This window comes from Balaenoptera acutorostrata, chromosome 16, assembly GCF_949987535.1.
Source record: "Balaenoptera acutorostrata chromosome 16, mBalAcu1.1, whole genome shotgun sequence".
Classification (NCBI taxonomy): Eukaryota; Metazoa; Chordata; class Mammalia; order Artiodactyla; family Balaenopteridae; genus Balaenoptera; species Balaenoptera acutorostrata.
In genome coordinates, this window is record NC_080079.1 from 31,123,517 (window position 1) to 31,143,987 (window position 20,471).

Below are 20,471 nucleotides of genomic sequence, written 5' to 3' on the forward strand. Positions count from 1 at the left end.
TGTCATTCCAACACAGAATCAGGGCAAGATTGCAAAAGACAGAGTTCAGTATCCAAAAGTTCAGAGTCAGATCAGACGGCCACACCTATGGCACTGGGTCTCAAGAGGGAGAAGGGCAGGGTGGAGGAGCAGTTTCACAAATGCTTCTTACATCCGGCAGACAGAGGGACTGTCTCTAGGGAGCAGGAGAGTGACCTCAGCACAGTGAGCTGATCAAACCTGAAGGTAATTATCCAACTTCTTTTTAAACCAGGAAGAAAGAAGCTGAGATAATTCAGGTCTGTAATAATATAATAAACTTTCCTTCCTGCCTTAGCTTAAGATATAATTATTACAAAATCTAGCGTAGATCTGGGTTAAGTCTTTGGATGGCTGGAAGAAACAGTCTTCTGGGAAATCCTCTGAAACAGCAGAGCATGGTAGCTTAGACCTGAGTTTGAATCTTGTTTCTGCTACTTAGTCAAGTGCCCTGGGGAAATCAGTTTACCCTTCTGAACCTGTCTCCATGTCTGTTAAATAGGGGTTTATGCACGGGCTTGTGAGAATGATAAGGACGTTACATAAGGCATCCATCATATTCTTGGCTCATTACCAACACTTCCAAATATTTGTTCCCTTTCTCCCCTCTTCCCAACTTTGTCTCAGAAGTACTTTACCTGTGGCATCAGAGAGCCCCCTTCAGGACTCCTGGAGATGGCAGCAAGGACAGCCTGCCTCCCACCCCCAGGGAGATGCAGCTATCAAGCTGCAGAGGGACTGCCTCTGGGAGCTGGCCCTCACCTCAGTGCTGGGGAAGGAACACCACAGCCTTGGTGCCTACAAGATCCCAAATAGCCACCCAGTTCAAAAGGAATGGGGTCATACATATATACACTAATATGTATAAAATGATGAGAACCTGCTGTATAGCACAGGGAACTCCACTTCGCTGTACAGTAGAAACTAACACAACATTGTAAAACAATGATACCCCAATAAAAATAAATATATAAATAAATAAATAATGGGGAAAAACCAAAAAGGAATGGGGTCATGGAACAGGGAGGGCAAAAGGGCTTTCAGATTAAGAGCCCAGCTGGAATTTCCACAGGCTGATGAGGTTGGTGTGGTGGCCCTTGCCCTCCTGCTGGCTATGCCCAGGTGCCCTCTTTGGGTTCTGGCCACCTCCCCAGCATACCTCTCCTTTGCTCCACAGGGTCCAGAGAGTGTCAGGCTCTCCTCACCTCTCTCCAGCTGCCCCCACTAACCCTAGTCCCTGGTGCCCCTCTCCCCAAGACTGGCTGTGATGCCAGATACAGCCGCCCCTCTGCTCCCTCCCCTCCTTGCTACTCTTGGCACTCTGGGGGTAGAAGGAGCACAGACCCTGGAGCGCCACTCCCCATCCTAAGCCTCTATTCCTCATCTGTAAAAAAAGGGCCAGTTTTTACTATGATCTCTATAGAAAGCAACCAAGGGAGTTAGCCAAAGTGAGAAAGTTATAAAGGCTCCAGAAAGCCCACAAAATTCTTGCAGTCTCTGTTTATATGAACATTTAAAAAGGGCTAGAGGGACTTCCCTGGTGGTGCAGTGGTTAAGCATCCACCTGCCAATGCAGGGGACATGGGTTCGATCCCTGGTCCGGGAAGATCCCACATGCCATAGAGAAACTAAGCCCGTGCGCCACAGCTACTGAAGCCCGCACGCCTAAAGCCCGTGTAAGCCACCGCAATGAGAAGCTCACGCACCGCGACAAAGAGTAGCCCCTGCTCTCTGCAACTAGAGAAAGCCCGTGAGCAGCAGCAAAGACCCAACGCAGCCAAAAATAAATAAATAAAATACATAAATTTTTAAAAAATAATAAAATAAAATAAAAATTCCCACTGTGGTAGTGGAGCTCTTTCTCCAAAAAAATAATAAAATAAAATAAAAAGGACTAGAGCTATATTATTATATTATAGAACATTAGAAAGTGTTTAGAACTATATTATTGCTAAATTTTAAAAGCAAGTTGTAGAAGAGTCTGAATGTATATGTGTGTATGTGGGTAAGCATCCAGATATTTCATTAGTTATAAAAATTAAGGAAGAAGGCTTAATAGTGAACAATGGCTTATTGCTCAGGTGTGAGGTTAGGATGATCGAATGACTTCTCTTTTTACTTTGTACACTTCTGTACAGGTAAAAAAATTTAATGGGTATATATTGCTATTTTATTCTACAAATAACAATTGTAACAAACAAAAACAATAAAAATATAAATAGTGCTAACGAGACCTTTCTCCCATATCCCTGCCCTTTCCTTTTTATGCCTGAAAAGGAATTCTTAATTCTCCTTCCTCACCATTGACCATCCCACTCCCATCCCTAGAAAAGCAGGAAAAGTAATAGATAGAAATGAACAAAACCCTCGGATTCCCCAGACCCAAATGGGCTCAGTTATGTCCCCAAGGAGCAGTGTCTTATTTCAAAGTGCCCCCAGCATTAAACAGGAAATGTCAGATTAGACCATTCCTGAACACCTGGTCTCTAGGAGGGAAAACCAAACTCCACCTCTACCTCAGAGCCTGCCCAGAGGCCCACAGGGCTTAGCAACTGGCTGCTGAGGATAGTAAGAGAACATCTACTTTCCAGGCCCAGTCCTGCCACTTGCCAGCTCTGTGACCATGGATAAGGCCTTCTCCTCTCTGGGGCTCTATTTCTTCTATTGAATGGGGGTGACAATGCCAACCTCTAAGACTGGTGACAAGATCAAATAAGGTAATGCAAGTAAAAGCACATTTTCAATTGCAAATGTTCCACCGAGCTAAAGTAGAGCAGGTGGCTTACCAGCCTTTGCATAAAGGCCACTTTTTATTTCGTGTAATATTCACTAATTGACACAGAGGGAAGAGGGGAGAAAGGGAGGATCTTGGGCAGCTGGTGGCATTCTCCTCCACCCTGGAAATGCAAACCATGAAGAGGAGGATGAGAGAGAGAGAGAGTTTGTGTTGTATTTGAGGAGCGTGCTTTGAAGAGAGTGGGTGTGGAGCACATACAGCATCAGATCTCTGCCTGGAGCCGTTCTAGGTGGGTTTCGAGATCTGCCAGTAGAACTCTATGTCCTGGCTGTGGACTTCAGGCCCAGGTCACAGGAGGGAGGAGCCGACAAGAAGCCTGTTAACTGCCCTCCAGCCCTTTCCAGGGTACCTCAGTCAGCAGGCTGAGGCTGGAAGGCAGAGAAGGGAGACCAGATTGGGTGTGTCTAGAAGGCAACACCAGAACAATGATCTGCAGGAAAGAACCAGAGCCTGGGCTCCAGGAGACCCCACTCTGGCCCCAGTCAGCTCTGTGACATTAAGCAAGTTGCCACTCCATCCTGGGGTTCATTTCCCCTTCTGTAATATGATGGGCTTGGACCAGAACAGGACCCTCTGGCTCCGTGACCACAGTCATTCTGTGCCTGCCCATCAGGCAGTGGAACTTCCCAAACAGAGGGCCCATTGAGAGCCGGGGTGGGAGCTTCTGGAATTCCCTCCAGCCTCAGTCAGGGACAGACACAGGCAGTTTTCTTCCTGATTCCTGTGTCCTGCCCTAACTGTACTGGAAATCTATGACCTCATTTTTCTTTCCCTCCCAGAAAGAAGGGGAAGCCGGGGAGGCAGACAAGTGTGGCAAAATGAGAAGATGGAGGGAGGCTAGGGGACCTGACACAGAGGGTTACTGCAGGGGGCAGGAGAGAAGACACATGCACCCAGATCAGACAAACAAACTTTATTCAGAAAAGCATATTAGTAATCACCACTAAACTACTGAATGAGGCACATCGGTCCCCTCTCCCTACCCTCCCTCACCCTCCCACGCACACCCTCTCTTTGGCCTTTGTAGAATACTGGAGAAATCCTCTCCTGGGCCCACAAGTGGTCCCAGACTTTTGGGCTGGGGGCAGCCCACAGCAGTGTCAGGTTGGATCGAGTCCTGGAGTCCAAAGAGGGAGGCCAAGGAGACTGCCTCCAGTATCCAAAAGTTCCGGGCCAGCTCAGGTAGCCACTCCCATGGCACAGAGCCCCGAGGGGGAGGAGAGGATGGGTGTGGGAGCCGTCTTCATGTCCTTCTCACATCTGGAGAAGCTGCGGGAGGCCAAGTGGGAAGGCACATCTAGACGAGCCAGTGAGCTCTGGAATGTTTCAGGCACATGTGGCTGTATAAGGTACCATGAAGGCCAAGGAGACGTCTGCTCCTGAGTAAGGTCAGCTAACCACAGACAAAGCACTATGGGCTGGGGGCTAAGAAGAGGTCCTCAAAGGGCTGGATCTGAGCGGAGGATGCAGCTTATGTGATGATCTAAAAAAGAGAAAAGAACACATGCTGGAGCTCAAAAGCCATTGTTTAGGGTTCAGGGGTGCACGGCTCAGTTCCAGGTATCTGGAAGCTTGTGCCCAAGTCATAACGCAAGCAGAATAGGAACTTCTCTATGTCAAGGCAAAATGAACCTTCACCATCTTGGCTCTTCCACTGAATGATGTGGAAAAGGAGCTGCTGGGCAAAGATTGTTCCCTCTCCCCACCTCCTTATATGGCCAGTGAAGACACTGAAACCCTCTGCTGGCCCAGGGAAGTGGGCCCTGGGAGAGGTCAGAATGACTGGCTCTGGGAGTCTCCATGGCCTCAGCAACATGGAAACCTGCAACAGAAGAACCAAAGTTGCTGGGCTTCCAAGACACCCCCAGTATCCCAGCAAAGACCACCCCCAGGCTCTGGCTGGCACCAGCGGTGGGCGCTGAGGAAACAGGTACCCTGCCTGGAGCATGGCAGCAGGACCCCAGCCTAACTGAGACGCTGAAGGGCTCAGTGTTCTAGGATTTCCCGGAGGACAGAAAACAATAGCAACAACAGTAACACAAATAACCACAATTTTAATGGATACAGAGTTTCAGTTTTGCAAGATGAAAAAGTTCTGGAGATGGATGGTGCTGATCTCTGTACAGCAATGTGAATGTATTTAATGCCATTGAACTGTACACTTTAAAGACAGTTTCGATGGTCAATTGTATGTTATGAATATTTTACCACAATTAAAAAAATTTTTTTTTCCAAAGATAACCATGGGGATTCCCTGGCAGTCCAGTGGTTAGGACTCCACGCTTTCACTGCCAAGGGTGCGGGTTCGATCCCTGGTCGGGGAACTAAGATCCCACAAGCCACGTGGTGTGGCCAAAAATATGAAAATAAATAAATAAATAAAGATAACCATGTTAACAGTATCTAACATGTATTGACCCCCTACTGTATATAGCACAGCCTGGTTCTGAAGAGGTCAGACTGCCAGGGTTCAAATCCGAGCTCCACCACTCACCACTCACCAGCTGGGAGACTCTAGGTAAGTCACTTAACCTCTCTGTGACTCATTTTCCTCATACAGAATATGGAAATAATATAGAACCCAGCTCAGTAGGGTTGTTGAGAGAATGAAATGAATACATAAGTGCTTTGAGCAGTGCCGGGCACAAAGATGCAAAGATGGTGACTATGTAAAACTCACAAAAGCGCTCCACATCCCCACCCAGATCTTCACCACTACAACAGAGAAACCTAAGACTTTTCCTACTAAACTCTACAAACACACTCACAAAACCGTATTCTGGCCTCCCCTATTCTAGTTTCTAATCCAGAGAGGGTTGAACTTTTTCAAAGAGCAGACTTTTGAAGGATTTAGCAAAAAGGATGAATTGTTGTCATAACGCTTTGGACATTGTGGTTATTACTGTCACCCCTTCAACTTGCTCCTGAATAAAAACCCTTTAACTTTTAGAAAAGGAGCGGGCTCTGGGTTTTTTTATTCAAAGGCCTATGACCTCTCCAGAAAGCCAAGAGGCATCTTACCTTACCGAGGCTGGGCCAGCTGTTCATCCCAAATCCCGAGTTTTCTTCTCTGTTTGGTGCGACCCACCCCTGCCAGTTGCTCATGGTCAATGCCAGCATCTCTTACAGGTGATGTTCCTTTTGACTGGGAAACCAGGAAACCATCAGGATAACCTTGGCTTCATTTCCCAAACAATGTAAAGGAATGTTCAATCCACAGTTTCCCCAGGCTCTCACTGGCCTGGCAGGGCTGGCTATCTTCTCTTTAATGAAGGGGGTGCGGGGCCTCCTTCTGCTATAGAAATTCCCTGGGAAAGAGAAGGAGTGCCCCTTGTCTTCAAACAGACCACAGCCAATGGGTCGGCACCCTTCGTGATAAATGAGAGCCAGGACGACATACGGCTGCTTGGAACCTTAGGTGGAAAAAACTGGTCCAGGTCCAGAGGCAGTTAACACTGTAAACTGAGTTACTTGGGCTTCTTTTAGAGCAGGACTTCTCAGAGCCTTTCATATGCTAATGAGCATTGTGAATCTTCAAGAAGGGGAGAAAGCACCTTAGACAAACCCTTTTGGCCTTGAAACCCTCTATGAGAGGGTAGCTCCAGAGTCCGGATTCCTGGGAACAACCAATGCTTTAAAGTAAACAACGCTAGACTGGGAGTCCAAAGACCGGTTTCTAATCTTTTTCTGGCTGTTCGCAAGAGCAAGCTCTGAGTCTCCATCTGCAAAAAGAAGGGGGTGGGGTTCGCCTAACATTCCTTGACGCTGGTGTGGTATCCCTAATGCAAAAAAGATATTGGGAGGTGGGGATGGAACAGAAACCTGTGAGAGGAAGGCTGGGAAGGCGAGGCTAGGGAAGCTAGTGGGCGTTAGGAACTGGCCTCCGTGAACCGCGAGGACAAAGGCGGAACAGGAGGAGGAGAAAGAAGACTCCAAAGGTGCAAGGGTACAGCCCCCTATCCATCCTCACCTTTGCAGGTGGGCCCCAGCGCAAGACATCAAAGCACCGAGGGATGGCCCGGAAGGACTGCGCAGGATGCCCGCACAATCCCAAACTAAAACCACACCCGTCGCTCATCCCAGGACCAGTGGAGGCCCGTCCCCAGCTACGCCCGCGGCGTCATGCCTGCCTTTTTCAGCACTCGGGGCTGGAAGAGAGGCCAGGGCAAGGGGGTGCTCTTCCGAACGCGGAGCGGGAGGGAGGGGGCAGTGGCGCCGCCAGCAGACTGGTTCCAATTTGGGAGCCTCCCCCGGATCTACGCGGCGCCTGTCCACGTCTCGCTCTCGGCCGGGAAGGGGAAGAGGAACAGCGAGGCTTCGCCTCGGGGCGGCCTGACTGAAAGAGTGCGTCCGCCCCTCGGATGCGGCCCTGCCCTGGTCCCAGGAGACAGCGCAGCTGTCCGGACTCTGGACGGCGGCGAAGCCGTCGGACGGGAACTGCGATCCGGGCGCCGGGGCGCTGGCGGCGGCGGGAACGCAGGGCGAGGGGAGGGAGCCGGGGCGCACGGGCGCGGGGCGGCGGCGGCAGGAAGGACGGGTCCCCCGCCCCGCGGCGCAGCGACCTCACGCCACCTCCTGCTCGCCCTGGTAGTGGCGGCAGCAGCCGTAGAGCGCCGAGAGCAGGTAGAGGCCGAGGCAGAGGCCGCCGCAGACGGCGGCCGCCAGGAAGGCGTGGTAGGCGCAGGACATCTGGTAATCCTTGAGGTTGCAGTAGCTGTGGCTCTGCGTCTGGCTGATCATGATGCCCATCGCGGCGCCGTAGAGCGCGGCCGCCAGCAGGTCGTGCGCCACGTTGACAACCAGCCAGCGCGAGCCCAGCACGGGCACCAGCTCGTGCTTGCCCAGCAGCGTGAGGAAGTAGAGGCCCAGGGTCAGCAGCCAGAAGAGCACGGACACGAAGAGCGCGAAGTGCACCGGGCCCTGGTACCTGCTTGTGGCGATGGTGATCCAGAAGGCGGCGCCGGCCAGCAGCTGCAGCAGCCGCAGCACGCCCAGCGGGCCGCGCAGAAAGGCCCGCTGCAGGCTCACCGCGCCGCGGGCCGCCCGCGCCTGGGGCGGCGGCTGGCGCGGGGGCGGCGGGAGCATGGCCCCCGGGCGCGGTGGCGGCGGCGGCGGCGCCCCGAGCAGCGGAATGGCGACGTCTGGCTCGCGGAGGTGGCCCGGCCGACGTGCCCCTGAGCCCGCCGCGGCCTCCTCGCTCCCCTCCGAGTCCTCCTCTCTTCCTCTCCCCTTCTCCCCACTCTACCTCCCCTCTCTCCTCCCCTCTCTCCTCCCCGCAGCCCTCCTCTCTTTCTCCGTTTTTCTCTCTCCACCCCTCCTGCCCGCCCTCTCCCTTCCCCTCCTCCTTCTCCACCCCCACTCGCTCCTCCAGGCTTCCTGCCTTCTCTCTTTGGGCCTCGCTCACCACCCTGGTGCCCGCCTTCCCGTCGGCGCCAAACTCCCAGCTCAGATTCCTTCCCCCTCGGGGCAGGGCGGAGGGCACCCCAGCCGGCCGCGGGTCTTCCGCTCCGTCCGACTGGGCCAAGTTTACCACATCTGCCCGCCCTGCCTGCCCTGGCTCCCTGGCTCCGGTCCAGCCTCGAAGCTGAGAGCGGTCTTCTGGAGGTGGAGCGTCCCCTCAGTCTTAGGCTGGGCCTTTTTCTTTCTCCTTCCTTCTGTCCTAATAGTTCTCTGGGGCCTCCCGGCCCTTCCTTGGCCCTGGAGGAGAGCAGTGCCAGGCTTAAGCTGCCATCTCTTCTCACCTGGACATCCGAATATCATATCCTGCCAGGGCCCACCCCAAACTTATTCTGTCCAAAGCTGGGCTCAGACTTTGTCTCAGCCATCTGAGTTCTCCTGTCAGTGAAAGGGACCATCACCTGCTCCAGGCCCCACTGCCCCTCCCATGCCACAAAGCGAAGTCCTATTAGTTCAATCTCTTTTTTCCAAACTTCTTTGCCATCGAGCATACTAAAAATAGGCTTCCCAGCATGACCAGGACACAAACCCAGCTCTAAGAGACAGCAAAGCCCAACAGTGCTTTACATTATTGCTATTACTGTGCTTTGCAGGAATTCTCATTTAAGCCTCAAAGAACCCCCGAGATACATACAATTATTTTCCTCATCTTGCGGAGGAGAAAAACGGAGCCTAGAGAGGTTAAGACCACGAAACTGGTAACTGCTGCTGGTCTCTCTTCCCTCCCCTTCTGATCCAACCTTTGTGCACTGTGGCATCTTTCTAAAACACAGACCTGGTTGTATATACACTGCTTCCCCTACTGACCACAGAATAGGGTTCTATCTCTTCTATGGGGATGTTTCACAATCTGGCCCCAACCGACTTCCAATTTCCTGGTTTTCCACTTCCTTTTCTTACCCATGCTTGCACCCAGCATGCCAACCCCACCAAACCTCTTAAGGTTGCCAAATAGGCTCAGAATGCCCTTCATTCCCAGACTCCATTCGTCTGGCAAATTCCTACTTATCCTTCAATGCCCAGTTTAAATGCTCCTCCCCCTTGGTTTAGCTTCCCAGGCTGTTGACTGCTGGCTCTTCTAGGACCCCCTTGGAGGTTCCCTCTGTAGTAGTTGAGTCAGCTACATCATAACCATTGGTTATCAAGTCTTATCCATCTTTGCCTGTGCCTGGCACGTAAGAGACTCAGTAAATGTCTGTGGAGTGGAAGACTGGGTGGCTGCAGGGACAGCAGCGGAAGTGAGAGGACTCCTCTTGTCCTGGGGACTGTGCATGCAGCAGACCCCCAGCTTATCCTACCCTACGGAGCTCCTTTCTCGTCTCTTGGTCATGGGATGAGGCAGCTGGCCCCTGGCTCCCCTTGAGGGAGGAAAAACTACGTGGCTTCTCAGGGAGCTAATGCCTCCCACTGCCAACTCAGCCCCACCTATGGGTACCCGAGAAAACTCTGAATGCATATTTTAAGTGAACAAATGGTGGTGTATACCACCCGCATTTTTTGGTAAGACAGCATGGCGTAAAGGCTCAGGGTGTAAACCCTGGAGGCAGACTGCCTGGCTACTTCTCACTGCTTCGCCACTCCCTGGTGCTGGGACCTGGGGGGGTCTGTACCTCAGTTTCCTCGTCTGTGAAATCTTTTCATTTGGCAAATAGATATTAAGCACCTAGGAAGTGCTAGGCACCATTTGAGGGGCTAAGGACACATAATATATATGTGATTATTATGAATTGAATGCTTACTATACACTTTATATAAAGTGAGCACTTTATTGTTCTACCTAATCCTTATACCAACTCTTTAAAATAACTGGTATTAACTCTGATTCACTGATGGGGAAACCAAGGCTTAGAGGGGTAAGGAAGTGGACCATGCTCACACAGCTGATGGGTGGCAGTTTAAATAGGAGCCTGGGTGTGGCTGACTCCAGGTCCACATTCAATACGCTTTTATATACTTTCGCATATTGAATTCTCAGCTACTCTCACAGGGACCCAGAAAGGTTACATGACTTGCCCAAAGAAGCACAGCTACTAAGTGTCAGTGTGGGGACTCAAACCTAGGTCTTCCGATCCCAATTTCAGGGCTGTTCCTTCAGCATCCCTGAGCAACCCCTGGAGAGACATCCTCAATGTCTTCAGGGTGCCAGTCTCAAGTGTAGTTGGGGCTAGGATGCGCAGCTGGGTGCTGAATCTGGGTGCTGCACTGATGACAGGGAATTATGCCACACAAACTACCTCTGTAAGTGGGGGACCTAAGCCAACAAACATTTAGAGGCAGACAAAAGAATCCTTCCCCCTTCTAAAAAGGCATCTGGGGCTTCCCTGGTGGCACAGTGGTTAAGAATCTGCCTGCCAACGCAGGGGACACGGGTTCAAGCCCTGATCCGGGAAGATCCCACATGCCGCGGAGCAACTAAGCCCGTGTGCCACAACTACTGAGCCTGTGCTCTACAGCCCACCAGCCGCAACTACTGAGCCCATGTGCCACAACTACTGAAGCCCACACACCTAGAGCCCGTGCTCCGCAGCAAGAGAAGCCACCGCAATGAGAACCCCGCACACCGCAACGAAGAGTAGCCCCTGCTCACCGCAACTAGAGAAAGCCCGTGCAGCAACGAAAGCCCAACGCAGCCAAAAATAAATAAATTAAATAAAGAAAAAATAAATAAATAAGGCATCAGGAGAGTTGGGGTGGGGCGCCACCTGGTGGACACAAACTTTTGGCTTCACAAGGCAAATCCTACTCCTTATAAGGAAGCGCCCTTGGCGGCTTTGAGGAGATATTTTTAGCCTCTGGAATCTTGAAGACATTCCAAAAGACGGTCCACAGACTCCGCAAAAGCATAACCATGCACAAAGATCTTGATACCTCCAACTCAACAAGTATGGTCTAAGCACCTGCTGGATGCAATCTGGGTGTGGAATGCAGGAATGAAGAGGACCAGTGCTTGCCCTCAAAGTGTTTGCACTCTGCTGGTAGGGGAGGGACAGTTGTGGACACAAAAAAGAGGCATGGATGAGAATTATAAGGAAAATACAAAAGGGAAAGAGTATTGTGATAGGAGGGCTGAGGAAAGATTCAAAAACGAAGTGTCATTTGAGGATGGATAGGGTTTTGACAAGCAGAGGTGGGGGATAGGTGTCTTGGACGAGGCAGTCCCCCATCAGGCAGGTCCTGAGCATCCCTGGATGTTATCACTGAGTATGCCAAGAATGCAAGGCCATGACCGTTCTTTCCGCAACCATTTCTCAGTGTTCTGTTTGCAGCCAGCAACTTTGAGGGATGAGGGAACATCTTCTCCCAGACACAGAGCAGACTCACTTATTGCTTATGATAAAAGTGGTGAGGTAGGAGGGGACTGTGGTGGGTTTTCCAAGCTCAGTGCTCCGCAGCTGTGACGCAAACCTGCTGCATGTGTAACATCCACCTGGGCCCCTCTGTGGTGCCCCCGTGAAACTTGAGAACAAGGGAAAGATGTGTAACAATGGTGCTAATGCTGCTTGCTGTGCCAACACCGGTCAATCCTTTGTCTCTGACTCAGGAATCCTGTGTCTTCTGCCAGCATTTATGAAACGACAGCTGGCTAGCTTTTTAGCTTATAAATAGGGTAAATCCCAGCCCCTGACAGGTGTTCTAGGCAGAGGGAACAGTGTGAGCAAAAACGGGGTTAGATTGTTTAGGGAACAAGTAGTGACACTAGATAGATACTGTGAGCCCCAATGCAATGACATTCGATATGCCCAGAGGGGGAGGCAACCTGTAATAAGGAGGAAGGTGTAGCCCACCCTGAGATCCCACGATCAGCTCTTACTGTTCACAGTCAGATTCTATTCTGTTCTCAGTGTCTGGGCTACTGTAAACATAACTACATATATAGACTCAACTCACAGTGGTTTAACACCTTTTATGTCCCAAGCCCTGAGCTGGCACTTGACCCAAATCAGCTAACAGCAAAGGCAAAATGCACAGTAAGAAAATAGATGGGTATGGGGACCTGGAGAATCCTGCCTTGAATCTTATAGTTAAATTACTAGAAAACATTTCCTGAACACCTACTATGTACCTGGCATTATGCTACAAAAGCATGCCTAAGCTGGAAGAGGCCTTAACGAGTATTTGCTTGAGGCTTCTCATTTTATGGAGGGGGTAACAGAGGCCCAGAGAGGGTATGTGACTTGCCTTAGGTCACACAGCTGGTTGATGATATGATTGCCAAGTTTAGAACTTAGGTGTCCTGACTCACAATCCAGTCAGTGTTCTCTTTGTGACACCATTGGGATGGCACCCAGACTCCTGTTCCCTGCAGCTGCAGGGCAGGGGGCTCTACGGGAGCTCTGTGAGCCAGGCCAGGACATGCACTCTCACCCGTGGGCCTCCAGGCTTGCTCCCAATGTGGCTCCCGCCAGACTGTGGGAACAGGGGCTACCGGAGTAGTGGGTGGGGTCCCCTCTGAATGGAGCTAGGTGGGACGCTGGGGGGCTTTGAACTTGTTAATCCAGCTCCCAAGGAGTGCCTAGGCCTTTGCAGGAGACATGAGGCAGTGAGGCAGCCTGAGCTCTGGGCACCTTTGGGCAGAGGCAGAGGCAAGGGGCCACGGGCGGCGCCTGGACCAGTAGTGAAGGCGTTTGACTCTGACAAAGCTCAGCCCTCCTCCCCAGTGGAAGCTGGCCAGGACCAGATCCGGAATCAGAGGTACCCCCTGAGGCCAATCTTTGTGTGAAGCCACCCAGGACGCTGACTGGCAAGGCTGCGCCCCTAAGGCTAAGTGACTGTGGGTGCCCAAGGGAGGTGGCCCTGAGACCACACCCTCGAGGGGCTGCCTCCTGCTGGGACCTGTGGTGGGGATGTGCAGACCCCAGCGGACCACGTTCCCAGGGGAAAGAAGGGGCCTCACCTGTGAGGATGGACACCCAAGCCAGGATGGCTTGAGTCAGTTCCACCACTGCCCGTCAGGCTCGGATAGAAGTGGAAGTGGCCCAACAGGAATCACACCTGGAGAGCACTCCCCATGGGCCAGGCGCGCTACTCGTCTCATTTACTCTTCCCCAACAGCCCTGTGAGGTCAAAGCTGTTAAACCACCTCTGCTTGAAAATGAGGAAACGGAGGTACAGGGAGGTTATGTGACTTACCCAGTGTCAAGCAACTAGTGGACAATGGAATTCAGATATTTGATTTCTGGATCCAGGCTTTTACCTACTATGTAAATCTGGACTTCAGTCTTGGTCTGGGAGGCGGCAGGACCTCAGAAGACTGCCCCTGAATGGCGGCAAAGAGAATGGTCCCAATCTGGTGGCAATGGTCAGAGGTTGGGGCCAGGCAAGAGGTCCCGAGAGTGGGGGGGTTGTCACAGGCCCCCAGTTCTGAACTTGGGGAGCCTGTGTACGTTGTTTCCATTTCTCACCCAGCTATGCAAAGAGGCCCCAGGAAAGGGCCCCCACCATCTCTCCACTCCACCCACAGCGGGAGCTTTAAAGCAAGAGGAGTAGACGCCAAGGGCTGGCCTGGGCACTGGGTCCCCATCAGATGATGTTCTGTGCTGAGTGTCCAACCTGCATCACCTCCTTAGCCCTCAAAACCTTGTGAGACAAGTCGTTTATTAGCTCCACTTGACAGTTGAAGAAAATGAGATTCAGACACATTAAGCTAGGAACTAAATTTAGATTTCCAGACCGTTAGAAATGCTACAGCTGCCTTAAAGTCCCCGAATCCACTTTAACTGTGAACTTTCCCCTTAGGTCTCTACTTTAACCGTGAACTTTCCCCAGTGTCACAAAAGACTCTTTACAAGACCTGACCCACTCAAACCGCACAGCAAAAAAAGCAAATGTGGTCTCCCCTCCACTACTATTTGGGTCTCTAACCTCCCATTACCACTGGGGCCTCTTAAGGATGTGGTGAATCATGGAGATTTTCCCCAACTCTGGTTCTTTCTCTGCTGCCATGGCCCAGAAAGATCAAAGTTCACAGGAGCCACTAGAGAGCCAAGAGGACCTTCCCCTGACCCATCAGGAAAGATGCCAAAATAGCCAACATCATGGTATCCGGAGATCAAGAGGAGCAACAAGAATCTGCAGTGGAGTTGAAATGCTTTGGGAGCCTGCCTCTCGGGCGGCAGTCTTCTCTTACAACAGCACCGTAACTAAGCAAGTCGGGTTTGAGCCTAACTGCCGGGCTCTGAGTCCTAAGTATCTCTTCTATGGTGGTTTTTAAAAAACGGCTGCAAATTCTTTGATTCTCCTGTCATCAAGAGAGTCCCCTTCCCTTGACTCCGGGCAGGGTTGTGAGCTGATCATAACTAAGGGAGTGGCAGAAATGATACTGTGACTTCTAAGTTATGTCAACAAAGACAATGCAGCTTCTTCCTTGTTCACCAGAACTCAGGCAGCCCTGAGCCATCAGGAAAGAAGGCTGGCTGTTCTGAGGCCACCATGCTCCAGGTCATTTTGGGAAGCCACTGAAGCACTCCAATCAGTAGTTCTAGTCTTACAGTTTTCCCAGCCTAGGCGCCAGACATATCGGAAACAAAAATCTAAGAAATATAACAGTTGGACTTCCCTGGTGGCACAGTGATTAAGAGTCTGCCTGCCAACGCAGGGGACACAGGTTCGAGCTCTGGTCCAGGAAGATCCCACATGCCACAGAGCAACTAAGCCCATGCGCCACAACTCCTGAGCCTGTGCTCTAGAGCCCACAAGCCACAACTGCTGAGCCCACATGCCACAACTACTAAAGCCCATGCGCCTAGAGCCCGTGCTCTGCAACAAGAGAAGCCACTGCAATGAGAAGCCCGTGCACCACCACGAAGTGTAGCCCCCGCTCGCTGCAACTAGAGAAAGCCCACACGCAGCAATGAAGACCCAATGCAGTCAAAAATAAATTAATTAATTAATTTAAAAAATAAAAAATATAATAGGGACTTCCCTGGTGGCACAGTGGTTAAGACTCCAATGCAGGGGGCCCAGGTTAGATCCTACGTGCATGCTGCAACTTAAAGTTCGCATGCCACAACTAAGAAGCCCGCCTGCCGCAACTAAGACCCAGAGCAACCAAATAAATAAATAAAAATATTAATAAATAAATACTTCTCAGATTTTGCAGTAGTCCAAAAAATATACTGTTACATAAAGACTAAATTGTAAGATTAACTTCCGACAACTTAAATAAAAGCTTACCTATAAAATGAAAATGGAAAGAGGAAAAAAAAAGGTTAGTATGTACAGACACCATATATACACAACAGAGGGAAAATATGCAAAACTACTACAGTCCTTGTTTTTGTAACTGCCACAGGGCTGTTTTAGTAGCCATTAGTGATTTTCTAACTGCATCGTTCCTTCTACATTTATTAGCTGGCATTCTAATATAAGGAAGGGTTTTCTCTTCTCCTCTGTTTTTTATTAATTCATTTATTTATATTACTATAAACTTATATATCTTATTTTACTCATTGGGTTATAATCTGTTACTGTCCTATTTTATTTTCATGCTCCACATTTGGCTAATGGGAGCCCTTACAAACTGACTTCTAGTCCTTTTGACACATCTCCATCATTCTTTGAGTACTTACTTTCTTGCACAAGATGTTCTAGGATCATCTTGAACTTTCTCAACCCCAGTGGTAGAATTAATCATTTCTCCAAGGAGCCGTGGTCCCCTTTGTACAGCATGGTATTGAGAAATCAATAACTGGTGCTAAGTGTGCTTATTCCTCTTGGAGTGTCATTGCTTCTAGGCCCTCTCAGCAGACATGGCTGGGGAATGTGTATGTTTGCATGTGTTCATGGGTATACATACACATGCATACATGTACACATATATTTATAGCAATATTTATTTCTGTATCTACTTATCTGTATTTTTTAAACCATGAGCTCATACTTACTATGGACTGAATTGTGTCCCCCAAAATTCATATGTTGAAGCTCTAACCTCCGATGCGACTGCGTTTGGAGAAAGGAAGTCATTAAGGTTAAATGAGAGCGTCCATGAGAGTGGAGCCTGATCTGGTAAGATTAGAGTCCTTATAAGAAGAGACACCAGAGAGGTCTCTTTCTCTCTCTCTCTCTCCACCAGGTGAGGACACAGTGAGCAGGCACTGTCTGCAAGCCAGGAAGAGAGCTCTCACCAGAAACCGAGTCAGCCAGAACCTTGATCTTGGACTTCCCAGCCTCCAGAATTATGAGAAAATAAATTTCTGTTGTTAAGCCACCCAGACTGTGGTATTTTGTTATGGCAGCCCAAACAGACTAATACAATACTGACCTTGAATTCTAATCTACATGAACGGTGTATTTTTTTTTTATAAATTTATTTATTTATTTTTGACTGTGTTGGGTCTTTGCTACTGTGCGCGGGGGTTACTCTTCATTGCGGTGCACGGGCTTCTCATTGCAGTGGCTTCTCTTGTTGCAGAGCACAGGCTCTAGAGCGCAGGCTCAGTAGTTGTGGCACGCAGGCTCAGTAGTTGTGGCTCGTGGGCTCTAGAGTGCAGGCTCAGTAGTTGTGGTGCACAGGCTTAGTTGTTTGGCGGCACGTGGGATCTTCCCGGGCCAGGGCTCGAACCCGTGTCCTCTGCATTGGCAGGCGGATTCTTAACCACTGCGCCACCAGGGAAGCCCCTGAACGGTGTATTTTTTTTAAATGTTTCTATAATGCACCATTGCCTGTAGGACTTTGTTGTTTTCAGCCTGTTCAATTTGTAAGTTCACAGAAGAGGGTTGTTGTAAGTTGCTTTTTGTAACGTCCTAAGCAGAAGGGTGCTTTTTAAAAAGTTTAGAATGATCAGATCATTTATCAAGAAAAACGGAGTTGACTCAAGAGTCTCACTGTTGCTTGTCGGGTGAGTGTGGAAGTTCTCTCTGTTCTCCCCAGAACAGAACATTCAGCAACAACAAACCCATGGAAACAAGTCTCAGCCCCACTGGGGAACCATTTGTGACTGTCCAGCTGCTTGAACAATTCCTGCAGCATAGAGAGGGAAGGAGTCGAATGCTGCTTTAGTGTCTGTAGCAAGGTTTATATTATGCACTGTGCCTATAGCACCTTACTTCATCCTCACAGCAACGCTCAGAGGTGGGTATGATTATTCCCATTTTATAAATGAGAAAATAGAGAAGCAGAGAGGTTAAGTCATTTGCCTAAGGTTAAACAGCTAGAACCCTTTTCCTAGACTCTACTCCCCTAAAAATTAGCACCTTGCTGAGCCATATTGGAACCTAGGGCAAAAGGAAAAATGTGCGCCCCTATGTGCACTTATCAAAACATCCTCTCATATTTTGAACCAAATGGAAAAAGTGGATAAAAGCTCTACGATCAAGGGCTTCCCTGGTGGTGCAGTGGTTGAGAGTCTGCCTGCCAATGCAGGGGACACGGGTTCGAGCCCTGGTCTGGGGAGATCCCACATGCCGCGGAGCAACTAGGCCCGTGAGCCACAACTACTGAGCCTGCGCGTCTGGAGCCTGTGCTCCGCAACAAGAGAGGCCGCGACAGTGAGAGGCCCGCGCACCGCGATGAAGAGTGGACCCCGTTCGCTGGAACTGGAGAAAGCCCTCGCACAGAAACGAAGACCCAACACACCCAAAAATAAATTAATTAATTAATTAAAAGGAAAGAAGGGGGGAAATTGATAAATGAAGATTAGTGTTACTATACGTATACAAATACATATTATATACATGTATCAAAAAGACCGAACATATAGCAAGGGAGGTCTACGGAACACTGTAATATAAAAAAAAAAAAAAAAGCTCTACGATCAAAAAACACAACCATATATAAAGCCCTGTGTCGCCCAATCTGTTCGCACAATATTGTCAACACTCACAAAGCCAACTGGCAGGAGACACAATGGCGGCCTTCCTGGGAACCGCGAGCTGATTGGAAATGACTGTTCCCATTGCAAAATGACAGAGTGTCATAAAACAAACAACAGCCTGTCTTTATGTTAAATGTCAATACTTTGTTCATGGATGTTTTGCATTAATTTTGATTTTTAAAGATATTGTATTAAAATATTTATCCTAATTATGGAGTTTTTTGTTGGCCCCTCAAATATTGCACCCAAGGAGTTCCACTTGCCTCACCTTAATCTGATCCCTGGTAAAGCCAGGTCTTGGCCTGAATTACCCCAGGGCTCCATTCCCCAGGGTAGGCCTTCACTAAACAGGGCCCTGTTGGGGAGTGGATCCCAGATCCCCCACTCCTGCATGGCCTCACGGAAGTGCCTCATCTTCTCATCAGAAATATTGAATCACAAAGCTGTAGCAATAGAAATGGTTCCATTGTGTGGTGAGCACATAATGGTCACATGCCTGCAAAGATGTCTGGAGACACCAGATATTCTCCACCCAGCCTTAGTCACATCTGACCCAGAAGCCACAAGTCCCCAATTCCTACCCTGGTATGCTCAGCGGAGCTCATGGCATCAGAATTCTTAGCCTCTCCAAGCACTGATATCCCAAGAGTTTGGCTTTCCTATTGTGAAGAATGGAGTAGAAGGAGTTCCTGATTCAGAAGCCCAGATTCCTGGTTTAACTGTCTGCACAGTACCCTCCTTAGCCAAGCAGTTGGATGAAAGGCTTTGCAGCAATACTTTCTATTGGAGATGAACATTGCTGATTTCTTCATTCTTTTCAGTATTTCCACAGGGCTTCAGGAGAGCAAAGAGAAGCCACTGTTAAAACCCTTTAAGCTACAATAGAGCACTTGCTGATATTTTTTTGTGCAGGACACAGAGAGGAATTAGAGACCGTGGGATAAGGAAAAACAGCTCCCAAACATACCCTCCACCTTGCCAAAAGGGACCCACAATCCCAGTGTGCTGGCTCTTACTCTTCCCCCCTGGGAACTTTTACAGAAGAGAACTCAAATGACCACAAAGGTCAGCTTTGAAGTGAAAAAGAAGTCAGGGAGACTCAGCTGCCTATTCCCAGGTGCCCTTTGTGACCATTTTTAAACCAGTGCACAAACAACCCCTCATCTTCCAACGAAGCAAACAAGCACTTATCAAGGGCCTACTGGACACCCTGCATCCACTCCTGTCCCCTTAAGTTTCAAGCTGCAGCCAAAGTGAATTTCTAAAAACACGAATTTGTCATGAGGATGAAATGAGCTACTATTTGTAAAGTGCTGACTGGCATTACTGGCACATAGTAAGTGCTATAATGTATCTATTAAATAAACACATACAATGCTATTCCCCTCAGAGGACCAAATGGAAACTTCTTCACTACCTGCCTCTGCCTTCTGCTTCCCCACCTCTCTCTCCCTTGCTGACCTTACTCCAGGCCTCATTTCAAGTCCTCCTGAGTCAAGCTGCCTTCTGGCCTTAGCATGTGCCTTTCTCTCTGCCCAGACCCACTCCTCTTAATTTGATCAATTTCAACTCCTCCTTCACAACTCAACTGAAATGTTACCTCTGCCTTCTAGGACCTCCCCAAGGGAGCTTAGGTTCCTTCATGTTTATCACAATTGTAATCACAACTAAATGTTTTAAGTTTTTAAATATCTGCCTCCCTTACTAAGCTGTAAATTCCCCCAGGGCAAGGCTTATTAAAGGTGTCTCCAGTTCGATGCTGGTCAAGGAACTCGGACAGGGTGAGTCCCTAATGGACCATTGTCGAAGGAATGAATGAAACCTTTTTAATAGTGTCTCATTAGGAGGTTGGCCCAAGATTGCACAGCTGATTCAAGATTCGAACCCACGACATACTGGCTCTGAAACCAAAGGTCTGACCACCGCCCGGACTGTCCCTTCCTCACCCGCAAAGCTGCATTCAGAAGACAAGTGGTCTGGGAGTTGAGTTTAAGGAGCTGTAAGTCTATTTGCAGAGGGCCACATGCTGCAAGGAACTCGGCGCCGTGCGCAAAGGCCTCGGGCCCAAGGGAGGGGGGCATCCGTCACGTGTAACCAGCAGGGCCAGCCGTCGCCGCACCCCGGGGCAGGAATGCGGCCCCGCCCCCGCTCCCGAGCCAGCAAAACCTCGCTCTCCCCGAGGACTGACGTCAATGAAGGGGGCACCTCCGGGCGCGGCGCGAGGGCTGACTGGGGCGGAGGGAAAAGGCCAGGGAGGACACGCCCCCCTCTGCTGCTCCGCCGCTGATTGGACCTGGGGCCTCTTCGCACTCGGATTTCGAGGCCTTCGGAGAGAAGGGGTCTAGGCGGGACACGCCCCTCGCCCCTGTGCCGCCGCCGATTGG

At 49.9% G+C, this 20,471-nt stretch overlaps 1 protein-coding gene across 6 annotated transcripts; it reads right to left on the reverse strand.

Moving 5' to 3' along the window:
• Nucleotides 1–3,708: 3,708 nt before the first annotated feature.
• MARVELD1 (MARVEL domain containing 1) lies at nucleotides 3,709–8,088 on the reverse strand. Of its 6 annotated transcripts, none has more exons than XM_057531455.1 (3): nucleotides 6,786–8,088; nucleotides 5,837–6,537; nucleotides 3,709–4,298 (listed from the first exon to the last, which is right to left on the reverse strand). In XM_057531455.1, the coding sequence occupies exon 1, from the start codon at nucleotides 7,898–7,900 to the stop codon at nucleotides 7,379–7,381; it is 522 nt and encodes a 173-aa protein (XP_057387438.1). In that variant the 5' UTR covers nucleotides 7,901–8,088; the 3' UTR covers nucleotides 3,709–4,298; nucleotides 5,837–6,537; nucleotides 6,786–7,378. The 6 variants fall into 6 exon arrangements, with proteins under 6 accessions (XP_057387438.1, XP_057387441.1, XP_057387439.1 ...); XM_057531458.1 differs by adding an exon at nucleotides 4,522–4,637 and having other exon boundaries at nucleotides 5,842–8,088; XM_057531456.1 differs by adding an exon at nucleotides 4,522–4,637 and having other exon boundaries at nucleotides 5,837–8,088.
• Between the last annotated feature and the right edge of the window lie 12,383 nt (nucleotides 8,089–20,471).

Coding starts and splice junctions, on each gene's coding strand:
- MARVELD1 (XM_057531459.1), bottom strand. CDS start 7,900: ATGCTCCCGCCGCCCCCGCGCCAGCCGCCGCCCCAGGCGCGGGCGGCC.